The sequence below is a fragment of the Gymnoscopelus braueri genome (assembly GCF_963280865.1).
Source record: "Gymnoscopelus braueri genome assembly, chromosome: 14".
NCBI lineage: Eukaryota > Metazoa > Chordata > Actinopteri > Myctophiformes > Myctophidae > Gymnoscopelus > Gymnoscopelus braueri.
The window spans coordinates 2,568,833-2,583,702 of NC_137619.1; the positions used below are offsets into that span (position 1 = coordinate 2,568,833).

General features: G+C 42.0%; 2 protein-coding genes across 2 annotated transcripts in view; one reads left to right on the forward strand and one right to left on the reverse strand.

The window, feature by feature from the left end:
- Positions 1-3,420, reverse strand: part of antxr1d (ANTXR cell adhesion molecule 1d) — a 63,960-nt gene extending 60,540 nt beyond the window's left edge. The window contains 1 exon segment of the mRNA XM_080449978.1: positions 2,999-3,420. Coding sequence (XP_080306104.1) covers positions 2,999-3,171 — 173 coding nt within the window. The 5' untranslated portion in view covers positions 3,172-3,420.
- Positions 3,421-10,414: 6,994 nt separating this feature from the next.
- znf488 (zinc finger protein 488) lies at positions 10,415-14,070 on the forward strand (the record flags this gene model as incomplete). Its single annotated transcript, XM_080448929.1, has 3 exons — positions 10,415-10,678; positions 11,486-11,720; positions 12,926-14,070. The coding sequence occupies 3 exons, from the start codon at positions 10,415-10,417 to the stop codon at positions 14,068-14,070; spliced, it is 1,644 nt and encodes a 547-aa protein (XP_080305055.1).
- Positions 14,071-14,870: the final 800 nt, after the last annotated feature.

A 14,870-nucleotide genomic window follows, 5' to 3' on the forward strand; every position in this document is an offset into this window, starting at 1 on the left:
GACCCAATTGAATAGGCTTGAGTAAAAAAAAACTATTTTTCATTTCAAAAGATTACATTTTCAAATAAGAAATCACACTTTTTCATAAATAAATAAAAATGCTAACATTTTTCAAAATAATGTCATAGATTAGATTCATTACAAATAATTCCACAAATTACTTAAAAAACACTTTTAAGAAGAGATGTGACACGTTGTGAACTTACACATCTGCTATTTTCACCAGTTTGCGTCCCAGGGAGACATCAAATGTATCTTTTGGGTCTACACCTAAAAGGTTTGCGAACCACTGCTATAGTGTGTTTGTTCAGTCAACAATCCTAAGTGTATCCAGTCAGGAGAGAGAACAGCTAGAGATAAATGATCCCGTTCTAATTTTGTCTGCTCATTTGTATTTGTTTCATCACTTCCAATTTCACTTGTTCATCCTGTATCCTGTGTCTCTCTCTAGAATGGATAAAAATATTTTCTGTTCACTAAAGGACTGGTTGTAACTGAACAAACAGTCGAGGAAATGGCAATAGTTAGGCCTACTATCAGAATATAGAGCTATTTAACACTTATTTTATCAGAAAATATATAACTTACACCCCCTTTGAACCAAGTTCCAGATTTAAAGTGTGTTTTCTATAGATGAACACATGCTATATGCTTCAGAGTCCAGTCCAGCTGCTTATGATCATAAACACTGCTCTGTATCTGTACTCTTAACATGTTATGACATGCCAGGCTGTTCAGCGTCCCTGTGTATAATCTCACCTCTCAGCCCAGATATGACAAAAATGTCAATTATAATGTCTGCTCCGCTCTGTGGAGGCAGCAGGGATCACATACTGTACATGGATTGCTTTGTGGTTATACCTGAATATTCAGCGTTAAATGCTATATGTCGATGAAAGATGAATAGAAATATTAACAATTAATTATAATCACAATTAATAGATTATGATGTCTATTACAGCATCTAGCAGCACATACACTAATTAAAATCAGCCCCAACCTTTACCATCTGAGACATGAAAACTGAACACACTTGTGTTCATCAATTTAGACACATTGATCCAATAATATGATTGTGAATTAGGCCGTTCTGCATATGAATATGGTTTGGAAGGTCTATTCTAAGTAGGAGGCTATATACATTTGTACTTTTTATTCAAGAAAAATAATATGAATAGGACTTTTACTTGAGCATTTCTACATGGTGATATTGCACCTTTTAAGTAAAGAAATGTAGTCACTAACCCATTGGTTCTCCAAGTGGGGTCTGGGGACCCCCAGGGGTCCTTGGGGGGTACCAGGCGGTCCCCAGCAAAATGTGTTAGTATAGTGTTTGATTGATTGATTTAGATTGAATATTTTATTAGGCAAAAAATGTAAAACAGCACAGTTACATTTAAAATACTTTGTCTAACAGGTCCGTTCATAAAAGTCCTTGCGGACTTGTTTCCAATGAGGGCCTTGGTATTCAATTCATAGGCATATATAGTGGCACCACAGTTAAAATATCATTAACAGCAAAAAAAAAATCACAATCATTTTAACCACTTTAACCATATTTTATACTTTGGCTGTAGATTTTTGAAAAATCTTGAACATTTTGTGCAAATCTTTGAATATATATGAGCAATATTTTTTTTAAGCCAACATTTTTAACACAAATCTTTGCTTCTGGAGGTCATTGGCACAAAGCCTTTTCAGACGGGGGTCCGCGGCCAAATACATATCAATTTGGGGGTCCTTGACAAACATGAAAAAGTATGACAACCACTGCACTAGCCTACTTCTTCAGGGAACTTCCACAGTTCTCTCTCCACCCCTGTCTAATAACTCACTTATTACCGTAATAACAATAGACACCTAGACTGTGTGCGGGGGGGGGGGAGAGAGAGAGAGAGAGGTAGAGAGACTACCATTAGTCTACATCTGCTCCAGCTGTGTCCGCAGGCCGGCGTCATCAGCCTGAAACTCAATCCATCCTGCCTGGACGTCGCCCCGCCCACTAATCCACATCCCGTGGGGAAGAAAAGGCTCTGTTCTCCCCCCCCATACACCCCCCCCACCACCTCCTCTATATAAATGACTAATGAGTCTAGTAGAATGACAATAGTAAACAGGTTTACACACTATAGATGAAAAACGCTTCATGCGTTTTATTGTGCTTCAAAAGTTTCTTTCAAACATCTGGCTACAAACACTGATACAAATAAAGCATCCAATGGACGCGTGTTAGGAGTTAGGACACATGGAGAGAGAGAGAGAGAGAGAGAGAGAGAGAGAGAGCTCAATGCATGGCTACTCTGTCGCAGGACAGTTGTTGTCGCTTGCCGAATGCCGACAGGCGACACTAGCAAGAACCGACTTTTCAAGCTCACACGTTGTCATGAATTGAGTAGCCTGCTACAAAGGACCCCAATGGAAACCATAGTGCTTTCTTGGGTTTAAAATCCTCTCATAGCAGACCTTGTATTGAACTGTAGCCTATACTTTCCTGTGCTTTTGTTTGTTTGCAAATAAAGTAGGATATTCATTAAATCAAAGTCAGCTTGAAAGGTCGGTTCTTGTTGTCGGTGAGCGACACAGCGACGCGACAAAACAAACGCGTCGCAACGCGCTCTCCGCGTTTCCAACGCATCTTTGGGGGTTGAGGGTAAACAGAAGACTCGCCCCGAAACACACTCGCCCCCCATTTTATTTTCGCGGACCGCTCGCCCCCAGCGGTCCTGACTTGTAGGCTCTTGTTATTCTAATTCTTGTATTTGTTTTACAGAGGGTTAAGGTTAAGAATAAGGGTTAGGTTTACTTTATAGGCATAGTTTCACTGAGGTTACGCTTAGGAATAGTAGTAGGCTATCTTTGACCAATGACCAGGGGCGAGCGTGATTTGGGGCGAGGCGTTCCTGTGTTCATCTTGAGGCGTTGCATGGCAATGCGCGGCGACGTAGAAGAAAGTCACTTTAAAGTCATAAATAATAATGGGGGGGGGGCACACACTCACTTGTCCAGGACAAAGTAGAGATCGAAGGCACCTTGACAGGACCTCTCCTCCTCCTCCTCCTCCTCCTCCTCTCCTCTCTCCCCCTGTATCTCTCCTGAAGACGGCTGCAGAGAGAAAAGTCCCAGAAGCAGCAGCGCGGCGATCAGACACACGCGAATCCGCGTCAACGCCATCTTATTCCACCAGGTTCAGTTCTCTGGTGTAGAAACCCGCCACCAGGCTTAAAAAAAACTCTTCAGCAATAAAACAAAACGCTTTGTTGTTTTACATCTTCTCCATACAACCACGATCAAACGCCTCGATCTCTCTGTGTGAACACTAGGCTAGACAACTTGTATGTTTGTTGTTGAGGAGATCCAGGCTTCCTCTGCTCCTCCTAAAGCCTCCTCTGCTCCTCCTAAACCCGGCTCGGCTTCTCTCTCTCTCTCAGACAGCAGAGAGAGCAGAAAGGAGAAGGGTGGGGGGAGAAAAAAGAGAAAAGTTCAGCAGGATGGAGGAGAGACACGCAAAGGAGGAGATACAATACTTCTACTTTCCGGCATGACTGAGACATGAATATGATCCCATAAATCCATCACCATCTGCAGCTGCATAACGCCAGCTTTACACCAGAGTTGGAATAAGTAGGCTGATTGTCTGGCTCGAGCTACTTAAATACAAGCAGACCACAAATACTCATGATGGTACTGCAGTATAGTAGCCTTACTAGCCTAGGCTAGGACCTATTATTGACATAACATATTATATAGGACTGCTTGCCAAATGTAAAAGTATCGGCTACTACTGCAGAATGGTCTATTTCACACTTATATTTGGATTGTAATTAGTAATGAATTAATGTGTCCACTTTATGTGGCAGTTAGTAGGCTAATTAGGTGGCGTTAGTTTTAATTACTTTAGCTTATCCTATAATAATAATGATAATAATAATAATCATAATGATAATAATGATAATCTAAATCTTCAAAGTAACTCATAGTTGTAGAAGACTTTACTGGAGTAAAAATCCAATTAAATCCAATTTGGTTCTTATTGTGCTTGTATAGCTATATGGGGCATTGCAAAACAAATATTTCATTTATATCACTAGTTTGAGGCGTTTGTCTCCCCTTTTACAATTTTGTATTGTGCTGAGGCTTGGAATTCATCCTTTAATTGTTGCAGTGCTCCTCCTGAAACCTGGTGGGTTAACAACAAAATAAAACATGGGAATAAGATATTGGATTAAATCCACTTCACTGGAGTGTGCTCTGCTGCGCCCCCACCTGAAGAAAAGAAGAACTGCACAACGTGTAGGTAGGCTACAAGACAAGTCAACCAGCTGGTCTGAATGATAATGAACTGAGAGATTCCTTTTACTGCTTCTGCTGCCTATACTTTGTCAGTTGTGGAGTCAACTTATTTATATTTGCATTTTTACATTATTACATTCTATAGAATGCTGGACAATTTATCCCAACATTATAAATGTTTGAGAATATCTTTCAGCATGGCTGGCTACCAGCACAAGGAAGTGAGGAATCCTCTCTGCAGCACTAAGGCTGTGGTTGGTTCTCAATCTCAACCTTTTCAGGCGGCGACCCCCCAAAATAATCATATTTGAACTGGGGACCCCCGCCCTTATAAGCACTTGGAATGTAGGAGTTGAGACATTACATTTAGTTTGACCTAGTGATAAAAATTGTGAAAGTAGACGACCTACAAGCTCACAACGCCTTGCAACACAAGCAGTTGTGAGCTTGTAGATCGGCTATTTTCAATTTCAATTTCTTTCTTACATTATATGACAATTTGGCCAATGTTTGACCAGTTTTTATAGTACATGTTTACGATTACTTTTGATGCTGTAATGGTCTTTTTTCTTTTCTTTCATTGTTAATATTTAGTTATTAAAAAGGTCTTAAACGTCCTTAAATTGTCACTTCACTGTCATCTGGGGACCCCCCCAACATCATGTGGGGATCCCCCTGGGGGTCCCGACCCACAGGTTGAGAACCACTGCACTAGCTAAGTGACCAATTAGTCTAATCAAGGACATTCATGTGTGTAGGAGGTATTGTGACATGAAGACATCTTATTGTTGTCTGAGTGTTAGCACAATGACTTCAGTGAAAAGCTGTCTAAAAGCCTAATGCTGAATGCTATACAAATGAACATAAGCTGCTGTTTAATGTATGTATGTGTAGCAGTATAGTGGTAATAATTATGAATAAACTAATCACCAACATGGTCTCATAAGGTTCATCTCATTCCACAGCTGTAAGTCATTGATGCTGCATGAAGAAGCAGATGACATGAGAGATCATGATGACCCTGTCTGTCCAGACTGGAGCAAACGTCAAGGTGGTTGAAGCACTGATTCCAGCTCTCATGGTCCTGCTGGAAAAACAAGGACTAAATGGGGTTCCCAAAGTCGGGGTCGCGACCCCTCTTGGGGTCGCGGGAGACTGACGGTGGGGTCGCGAAATTATTTTGGGTCATAAAAAAATATGATTTTTTTTTTTAATTCAACAGAATGGATGAAATACAACCTAAAATGATTACAAATAGTACATTTTACCAGTTTAATACATTTCAAATGCGCACCGAACGTGCACATTTATGTGCATAAATTACCTCCAGGTTTAGGTGGGGTCGCGAGTCAATGGCCACCTTATTTTGGGGTCGCGGGCTGAAAAGTTTGGGAACCCATGTAGAAGAAGCAGCAAAAGGACGTGGTGGTCTGGTCTCAGAAGCAGAAAGGTCTCAGTGGATCCAGAAGCTCCCTTCAGCAGGTTCAACCACTTAACCCATTAAGACCTGTTCTACAAATGCCTTCTAAATCAGTGGTTCTCAAACTTTTTTGTGCCAAGGACCCCCCAAAATGATATGTATTTGACCCCCCCACCTGAAAATGTTTTGTGCCATGGGACCCCCATCAGAAGAGAAGATTTGTGTTAATTTTTTTCTCTCAAAATTATTCAAAATGATTCAAAATTCTCCAAACATCTTTGATGTTTTTCAAAAATAGCAGGCGTACAAGCTCCGTAGCACAGCACTGCACGACACAAAGTGACAAGAGTAGCTTGTATATCTGCTATTTTTTGGCGAAAGTTCCCCCTTTGGAGGCTGGGGTTGGAGTGGTTAAGCAGCACATGGTGAACTAAAAGGTCTCACACCATGGAGTTCAGGAGGAGGACACAACTAACTCCCATCATGATGATGATGAACTGTCTTGAGCTCCTCCAGTCTCTGGACTCCAACGAGGAGCATATCCAATATCAGCCAGCATGCAGAAAGAGAAGTGAACACTCTGCTCACATGGATGTCGTTCATGCCCTCACTGCAACCGGACATTCCGTGCGAGGATCGGCCTCATCAGCCATCTTCGCACCCACAAGACATTGTGAAGTAATTGGTCATCTTCGCACGCGAAGGATGAACAATATGTCTAACTCATATTTTTAAGGTTTTCAGGAGAGACAAAACAAAAAAAAATCCCTTTCTGCCTAAGTCACCTAGATGACTTATAGGCAGAAAGTAAAAAAATCAAATTTCTGTCATGTTTATCTGCCTTTATTTATATCTGCCTAACTACTCTCCTAACACTGCTGATCCATACTGCCTTATTGCCAATGTTGTCAGCCTATCGGAATGCTTGTTAGATAATCAACATCATTTCTGCCTAAGTCAAAACTTAGTAGATTGAAGTAATTTTGGAATGTAACAAACATTGTGATTGGCTTAGGACATACTATAGGCAATAAGGCACAATGATGCAGCAGTGTTAGGAGAGTAGAGCTATAGGCAAAAATGTCAATGTCACCAAAAAGTGAGTTAGGAAATTATGCTATGAGGCTAACGATGTTGAGCTGAAGACATGTCATCTGAAAGCTTCCATTCAGCATGCCTCATGTGAAATGTCCTGATGGTCCTGCATGCCGCCGGCTTCTGTTCCCTCAGAGAGCACCACATCAGCTGAATGAGAGGGAGTCAGCCAGAGTGCCACTGATAGGATCCAAGTCCAAACAACGCTGATGTGGTGAGCTCTCTTTTAGAGTACTAGTACACAGCGCTGCTGTCTCCAGGGTTCAATTCCAGGCCTCTTGACCAGGCTGAGCTGGCTGATGCAGGCAGCGCACTGAGATGGATGGAATGAACAAGGCTGACTATAACTAAGGTTTCTCAAAGTGGGTACTGTGACGCAAGTCCATGCCCCGCAAAACTTATATTTGGAATTGATCAATATCACTTCAGTTTAACTGTGTGTGTGTGTGTGTGTGTGTGTGTGTGTGTGTGTGTGTGTGTGTGTGTGTGTGTGTGTGTGTGTGTGTGTGTGTGTGTGTGTGTGTGTGTGTGTGTGTGTGTGTGTACACACACACACACGCACGCGCACACACACACATACTGAGTGAAACAGACTTGAGTTGCACTTTCTTTGGTGCGTTCTTTTTCAATCTACACTAAATGTCTTCACCAAAAATAGCCGATCTACAAGCTCACAACACAGGCCCAGAGTTGAGGGCAGATATCTATGAGACATGGACACAATTCTGTCCCAAACCACTATACTAGGCCTCTGAACCTTCTGGACTGCAGATGTATAGGCATTCACATGAGAGGGTGTGAACTTCCATGTACTGATGTTCTCATGTCTTACTAAATAAAGTACATCAATCAATCAATCAAACTTGAAGTGCTTGGTCAGAATCTCCCTCCTGGCCCAGCTCCAGCCAGGAGATGGATAATTGTTGATGACTGACAATTCAAATGGACTATCAAAGGGACAACATAAACAGAGTCACTGCATTTATAGATGATTATTTCAACTGTAAATAAACACTTGACAAATATAGGGCCCGTTTCAATTAAACAAAGGGATTTAAAACTTCACATACATTTTGGAATATGGTGGCATGATATACCGTAGTTCATACATTGTAATGAAATTGAAAGAATTGGTTAAATTAATAGTTTTATGAAGGTAGAATAATACTGGGCATCACCCTATGGTGAATATTTTCTGAGGTTTGGTCACACATCTACAGTTGTAAAAACATGACATTCAAATGCCATGAGTAGACTGGCTCAACCACTGGGCAAATGTATTCATAAAGTATAATCTAACAATTTAGGGTAATGGCCATTTAATGGATTATTCTGCATCAAGGCTTCTGTTTGGCTAAATATCCCGTTGTATTATCAAGCCTTCCTCGCATGGGAACTATACAGTATTTAACCTGCAGTAGGCTATACAGTATTTAACCTGCAGCTATACAGTATTTAACCTGCAGTAGTCTATACAGTATTTATGAGCACAGTTACCTTACCTCAAAAGCTTCAATTCAATTCCACACCAAATGCAAACAATATTGTGTTAAAATAGTCTAGGCCTATTGGATATATATTGTAGACACAAACATAAACATATAAACTCTGATAAGCCTATTTTTCTGTATGGATCTGGAACAGCATTAAAATGGGTGAGAGACAGACAGACAGACAGACAGACAGACAGACAGGCTAACTATAGGCTATACTGCCCTAAAATGACTACACCTTTTGTTTATTAATGAATGAAGACAAGCAAATGTTTGTTAGGGGACCAAAAACGACACACGCTTTGGTGTGTCGTGTGTGTGTGTGTGTGTGTGTGTGTGTGTGTGTGCACGCGCGCGTGCGTCCGCGCACCACTGCGCTACGCTTCAATGCGCTTTGTGACGGACATAATAGTGTGTGATCGCGTGGAGAGAGGAGAGGAGAAGAGAGAGGAGAGAGGAGAGAGAGGAGAGAGGAGGCAGTAGCCTACAGTCAGTCAGTCAGTCGCTCTCCTGCGCCAGAGGAGAAGGAGAAGGAGAAGGAGAAGGAGAAGGAGGAACGCCACGGCACGTCTTTCTTTCCATTGCACCTGCTGGAGATCTATCTTCTCCTGTAGACCAGGAGATCATTTCAAGATCATATGGCTAGTGGGTGAGTGCAAATATAAGCTATAATATGCAGCTTTATTATTCTATTTTCTTATTTAGGTCTCCCGTCCTGAGTGACTAACGCTAAATATTTATTGGTGAATCGGATTTTTGTGTTGGCATGCAATCATATTATTATTATTATTATTATTATTATTATTACTCTATTATTCCTATTGTTTTATTTAGGTCTCCGGACTAAATATTGGATAAATAATGATTGGTGAATCGGATTTTTGTGCTGGCATCGAAGGAATCATAATCTTTGGATAGTAAACTGTAAGAAGAAAAACCCAATCATTTATAGAGTTAAGGTTTATTGACTGTCTCCCCAGAATAAGAAATAGCCTAAATATCTGTTAAATGAATAGAATAAAAAATTCCTACATGTGAATCAGTTGCATCTGTTGACCATGCAGGCTTTACGCATACAGCCCAGAGACAGTTGCGCTGCATGATGGCAGATGGAGGGACAAAAGGAGAAACCGACTGAAATGAATAGACAAAAGGACGTTATAAAATACATACTGCAATAAACTACATTTAGGAGAGCTAAATTCAGCCCAAATTTGCCTAAATTGCGCAATCACAGCCTATATCACTGAATGCAGCCTGATGAAAGCAGATGGAATACAACATCAGCAATGATTGACAGCAGGTCACAAGCGATTAAAACATATCTATAAGATAAGTCGTTTTCTGGATCTTGACCAAAACAATTTATAGCCTCTAATATGGGCCATAAATCAGTTTTAACTTTTAAAATGTGGTTACATTATTGAGATGTTTGCCCCCCAAACTAGAATACTAAATAGCAGATCTACAAGCCCACAATGCACTTTGCGCCTCTTGTAGACCTGCTATTTTTTTCACTACTACCGTTTTTTATTTATAGAAATTATTCGATTTTCTGGTTTAGGCTCTAAAACGGCCCATATAGTCTTTTAATTTATGCCAAGGTTGTTTTAACTTTTAAAATGTATAGTTAAATTGATGTTTGCCCGAGACCCAAAGTAGTGAAAATAGCAGATCTACAAGCCCAGAATGTGTCACTTCATGCCGTGTTGCGAGCTTGTAGATCAGCTATTTTCACTACTTCTTAACCGTTTTTTATTTATTTTTATTCATAGAAATTATTAGAATTTCTGGTTTAGGCTCTAATACGCAGTCTCATTTTTTGCCAACCAATTGTTTTAACTTAAAACATGTTATATTATATTTTTGGAAATAACATCTGTTTAACCTAAACGCATGCATGCAGCATGATCGGTATTGTGGGGAAAGCTTTAGCTGAAAATAGCAGATCAACAAGCTGTGAGCTTGTTGATCGGCTAATTTCAGCGAAAGCTTTCCCCCAAAATAACAGAAAACAGAAAAGATACTAGTATTGAGCCCTGAGGGACTCCAGTCAACCAAATGAGGTGTATTTAGGTGGTTAATTAATCTGGAACTGATGTCCCACAGTTTAACCATGATGGACCACAGTGTGCTGCCTCGGTCAGTCTGGACCAGTGACCGGTCTGTGTGGACCAGTGGAGACCGGTCCATGTGGACCAGTGACGGCAGATTCCTGCATCAGCCTCCAGCGGACCTGTACACTAGCGTGCACGTGACGCGCAGCATCCCCGCGGGCACGTCCTTCGGTCCGTGCGTGCTTCAGAACACCTTCTATGACACCATCGCCTTCATAGCGCAGAAATCATGCGACAAACGAACCAAATCCTACGTGTTCAAGGTGAGTTTAAAATCTACCAGTGTGGAAAAAAGTAAAACATTTTACTTAAGTAATAGTATCAATACTACAAGTAAAAGTATAAAGGTATTGGCATCAAAATGTACTTAAGTACCAAAAGTAAAAGTACTAAAATGTTTGAAAATAGCAGATTTACAAGCTGTTGTGAGCTTGTAGATCGACTATTTTCAAATAGCCATGTATAAAATAGGGCTAAAGTGGTTAATGTGTGTTTTATAATATAATAATTTATATCTACTAAATAACTACTAAAGTTTTCAAATAATTGTACTGAAGTAAAAGTACAATATTTGCCTCTAATATGTAGTGGGGTAGAAGTAAAAGTATTGAAAATTGGAAATACTCCAGTAAAGTAAAAATACCTCAAAACTGTACTTAAGTACAGTACTTGAGTAAATGTACTAGTTTACCCCACTGAAATCTTCAGCGTGCAGAAAGAAACAGAAGAAAGAAAGAAAGAACAAAATGGACACAAATTGTCCATTGCCTCATTGACTGCATGGATTTAAACTTTGTGTCATTTCATTACTGCATTCAAGCTATTCATACAACTCTCAACAGTGCGTGGAAGAAGGCTACTCAGATGTTTTACTTAAGTAAAAGTACCTATAACACAATGTAGAAATACTTTGTTAGCCTTCAATAGGCTTATTTGCCTCTAAGATGTAGTGGTGCGGTTAAGTGAAAAATCGAAAATGGGAAATACTCCAGTAAAGTAAAAATTCCTCAAAAAGTACAGTAATTGAGTAAATATACTCAGTTACTTAACACCACTGTCCGTGTGAACAGGTGGACCCTGAGGCCATGCGCAGCTCGGTGCTGGTGCTGTCCTGGCTGAGGCTGGTGCAGGCCGCCCGCAACAAGGACGAGCAGAACACCGAGGCCTACCTGAAGGCGGGGCAGCTGCACGTGCGCACCACCCGGGACGTGCTGCAGGACGAGGAGCTGCTGGTGTGGTACGACCCGGAGCTGTCTCACCTCCTGGGCTTCAGCGACATGAGCACACGAGGAGGACCCGCGGGAGGTGAGAGAGAGGCACCATGCTGAAACAACCCTCTATAGAGCACCGAAGTCCTGACGTCACTGCCACTAGAGGGCGCTGAGCCCCTGGGTCGTGGGTTTATTTTTTAGCGTTGATATCCCAGATCACGTCATATAAGAACTGTGTTTGAAAAATTAACACACCACCCGGGCAGCAGGTGGGTGGCTCTGCATCGTTTATGATATTCATTCATATTTGATACAGCCTGTTTCTGGCGAATATGGAATTCATTCTGCCTTAAAAGTCTTAAGAACTACTACTTCCGGGTCTGATATCACTGTCCCTACAGCAGCCGCCTTCATGGGAAATGTAGTCTTTGGGTCGTTTGACTCGTTTCTAGCGTTTATTGTGTTACTCTTAGGGTAAATGTGTACATTTACACCTTCAGTCGATGCTTCATATCCATATGAGTAAAATCGCCGGGCTGGTGTGTTTATTTTTCGAACACAGTTCTTATATGATGTGATCTAAGATTTCCCTATGGGGGTTTCAACACTAAAAATAAAGCCACAACCCAGGGGGACAGCGCCCTCTAGCGGCAGTGACGTCAGACTACGGTGCTCTATATGCACGGGGCCACAGATTTCAACCCATTAAAGCCTGAGGCCAATTCTACAAATGCCTTCTAAATCAGTGTAGTTCTCAAACTGTTTTGTGCCAAGGACCCCCCAAGTTGATATGTATTTGGCTGCGGACCCCCATCTGAAAATGCTTTGTGCCAGGGACCCCCCTATGAAGAGAAGATTTGTGTTAAAATATTCAAAATTATTCAAGATTTTTCAAACATTTTCAAGATTTTTCAAACATTCCTTGAGGTGGGCTTCCATGGGGTCCCCAGCTAAATGGTTGATAGTTAATCTCCACCATTATTACATGTACAAGTAGTACAACAGGTGAAGAACAAAAATGTCTGTTTCACTGTTATCTCTACAGTAGCCTATATGGACCAAATTACAGACCACACTGCACCAAATCATGTCTAACTAACAATAGGCCTACACATTTACTTGGATTGGGTTCCCAGAGATAAAAATAAATAAATACATTGATTTATGTCCGGAATTCAATATAAAAACGAGGGTCCATTTTAATCACTGGTAGGCTATTACCTACTGATGCTTATCGAAATGCATAAATATTTCTCTTATATGATATATAACGTCTCACCATATCCATCTCTTTGACAGAATTAAGATGTACAAGGTGTAACCAGGCCTTCAAGAACGAGCATCCGTACCTCGCGCACTGTCGCTTCCTGTGCGTCCAGGCCAAGAACGAAGCGTGGAGCCGCGAAGCTCACGAAGAGACGCGCGCGGAGGTAAAGAAACCACGTCGGGTGACGGATTTCCACAACATCGCCAGAGACCTGGAGCATAAGAGATGCGGCTCTGACGACGACGCCGAGGTTTCCTCCAAGAAGAGGAAGCAGCACGAGGACGTCGTTTATCCAAAAGGAAGAAAATCGGTCCTTTTGGAAAAAACTAATATTTCAAATGATAACAACATCACGCAGCCAGACAGAGACTACCACCAGTCTGCGTTGGATGCATCTGCGTCTATTCTGAAGCTGAAGGCGGATAGGTTTAATAAAACGGACCATTTGGAATGTAAGAACGACGCTTTTGCTGAACGCGGCGGAGAGGCCAGAGGGAACTTTACGCACGATGCACGCGATGGAACGACAGACGCGGACAGAGAGACAGAGACCGCAGAGAGGAGCTCTGGGTTGTGTTCGACAAACAGCGCGTTTAGCCTGGTCCTGTCCAGCGGCCCGGCATCAGGGGAACAGAAGAGCGCTTTCTGCAAACCCAGAAAAAGGACTTCCAGTGAATCCACCACCAACACGGCGCACCTATCCTCCACCACACCGCCTGCTGCCATGGTGGACGTGTTCACACCCAGAACTGTAATGGGATCATACGGCAACCTAATGGCGTCTACCGTACTGAACGGGGAACTGCAGAGCGCACGGAGCGCAGCACAGAGCGCAGCACAGAGCGCACGGAGCGCGCCGGGCGCGTTCCATTACGCCCCGGAGCACTGGTCGAGGAGGGTCGGCGCTCAGCTGCAGAGCGCCGCCTCGTCGCTCACGGTCCTCCCGCCGACGTTCACGTCCTTCGGCGTGTCGGTGCAGAACTGGTGCGCCAAGTGCAACCTGTCCTTCCGCATGACCTCCGACCTGGTGTTCCACATGCGCTCCCACCACAAGAAGGAGTTCGCGGCGGAGTCCCAGGTCCGGCGGAGGCGAGAGGAGAAGCTCACCTGTCCCATCTGCCACGAGTACTTCCGCGAGCGGCACCACCTCTCCAGGCACATGACCTCTCATAACTGACACTATTAAAATAAAATGCTGTTTAAAGCTTGAGAGGTGGTGTAAGTGATATTTGTTCAAAACAAAAGGTTTTTTTGTTTTGTTAAAAAGACAAGTGAAAGCTCTATATTCTGTTAATCATTATAGAATATTTGTTCAATAACAGGGCTCTCCTCTCCCCATCTCTCTAGCCATGGTTCACATGACGCTCGTCTGTCACGAGCGTCATGGCGGAACTTCAACCTGGTTTTGGCACTTTCTCCATTTACAACCCGTACATCTACATAAACGTTCACATTTAAAATATAAAGTGCTTACCCCATGGTCATGTATGTTCCAATTTACATGGGGTGGGTCCAAGTACGCGTATCTTCCGTATTGTTCAATAAAAAGCATTTTAATCCGATTGGTGGCCATTTTCTCATAGTTATAATGTATCAGAGTGCATGGCTGTCATGATATGACGGTCATGTTTCAGGGCTACCCATTTCTCCAGCTCTAAAGTGCCTCAGGCTGGTGTGGTGAGTATACACAGCCAGGCAGAATAGTGTTCAAAACTATATGGGTATTTTAATGCAGGTGAACATAAGACATCACAGATAAATGAATATGATGCAACACAAACAATAAGGACTGACTGGGACTGATTACAGATGAGATACATCTGGGGAAGCCAAGAACTATGAAAACTAGAACATGAACATAAACACAGAAATACAAGACCTAAAAAAGACAACTTTGATTTTTATAGTGTTCCAGTTCCAATGTTGTCAGCTCATTTAACTGTTTCATCAGTTTCCATCTTTACCTGTTGTTTATCC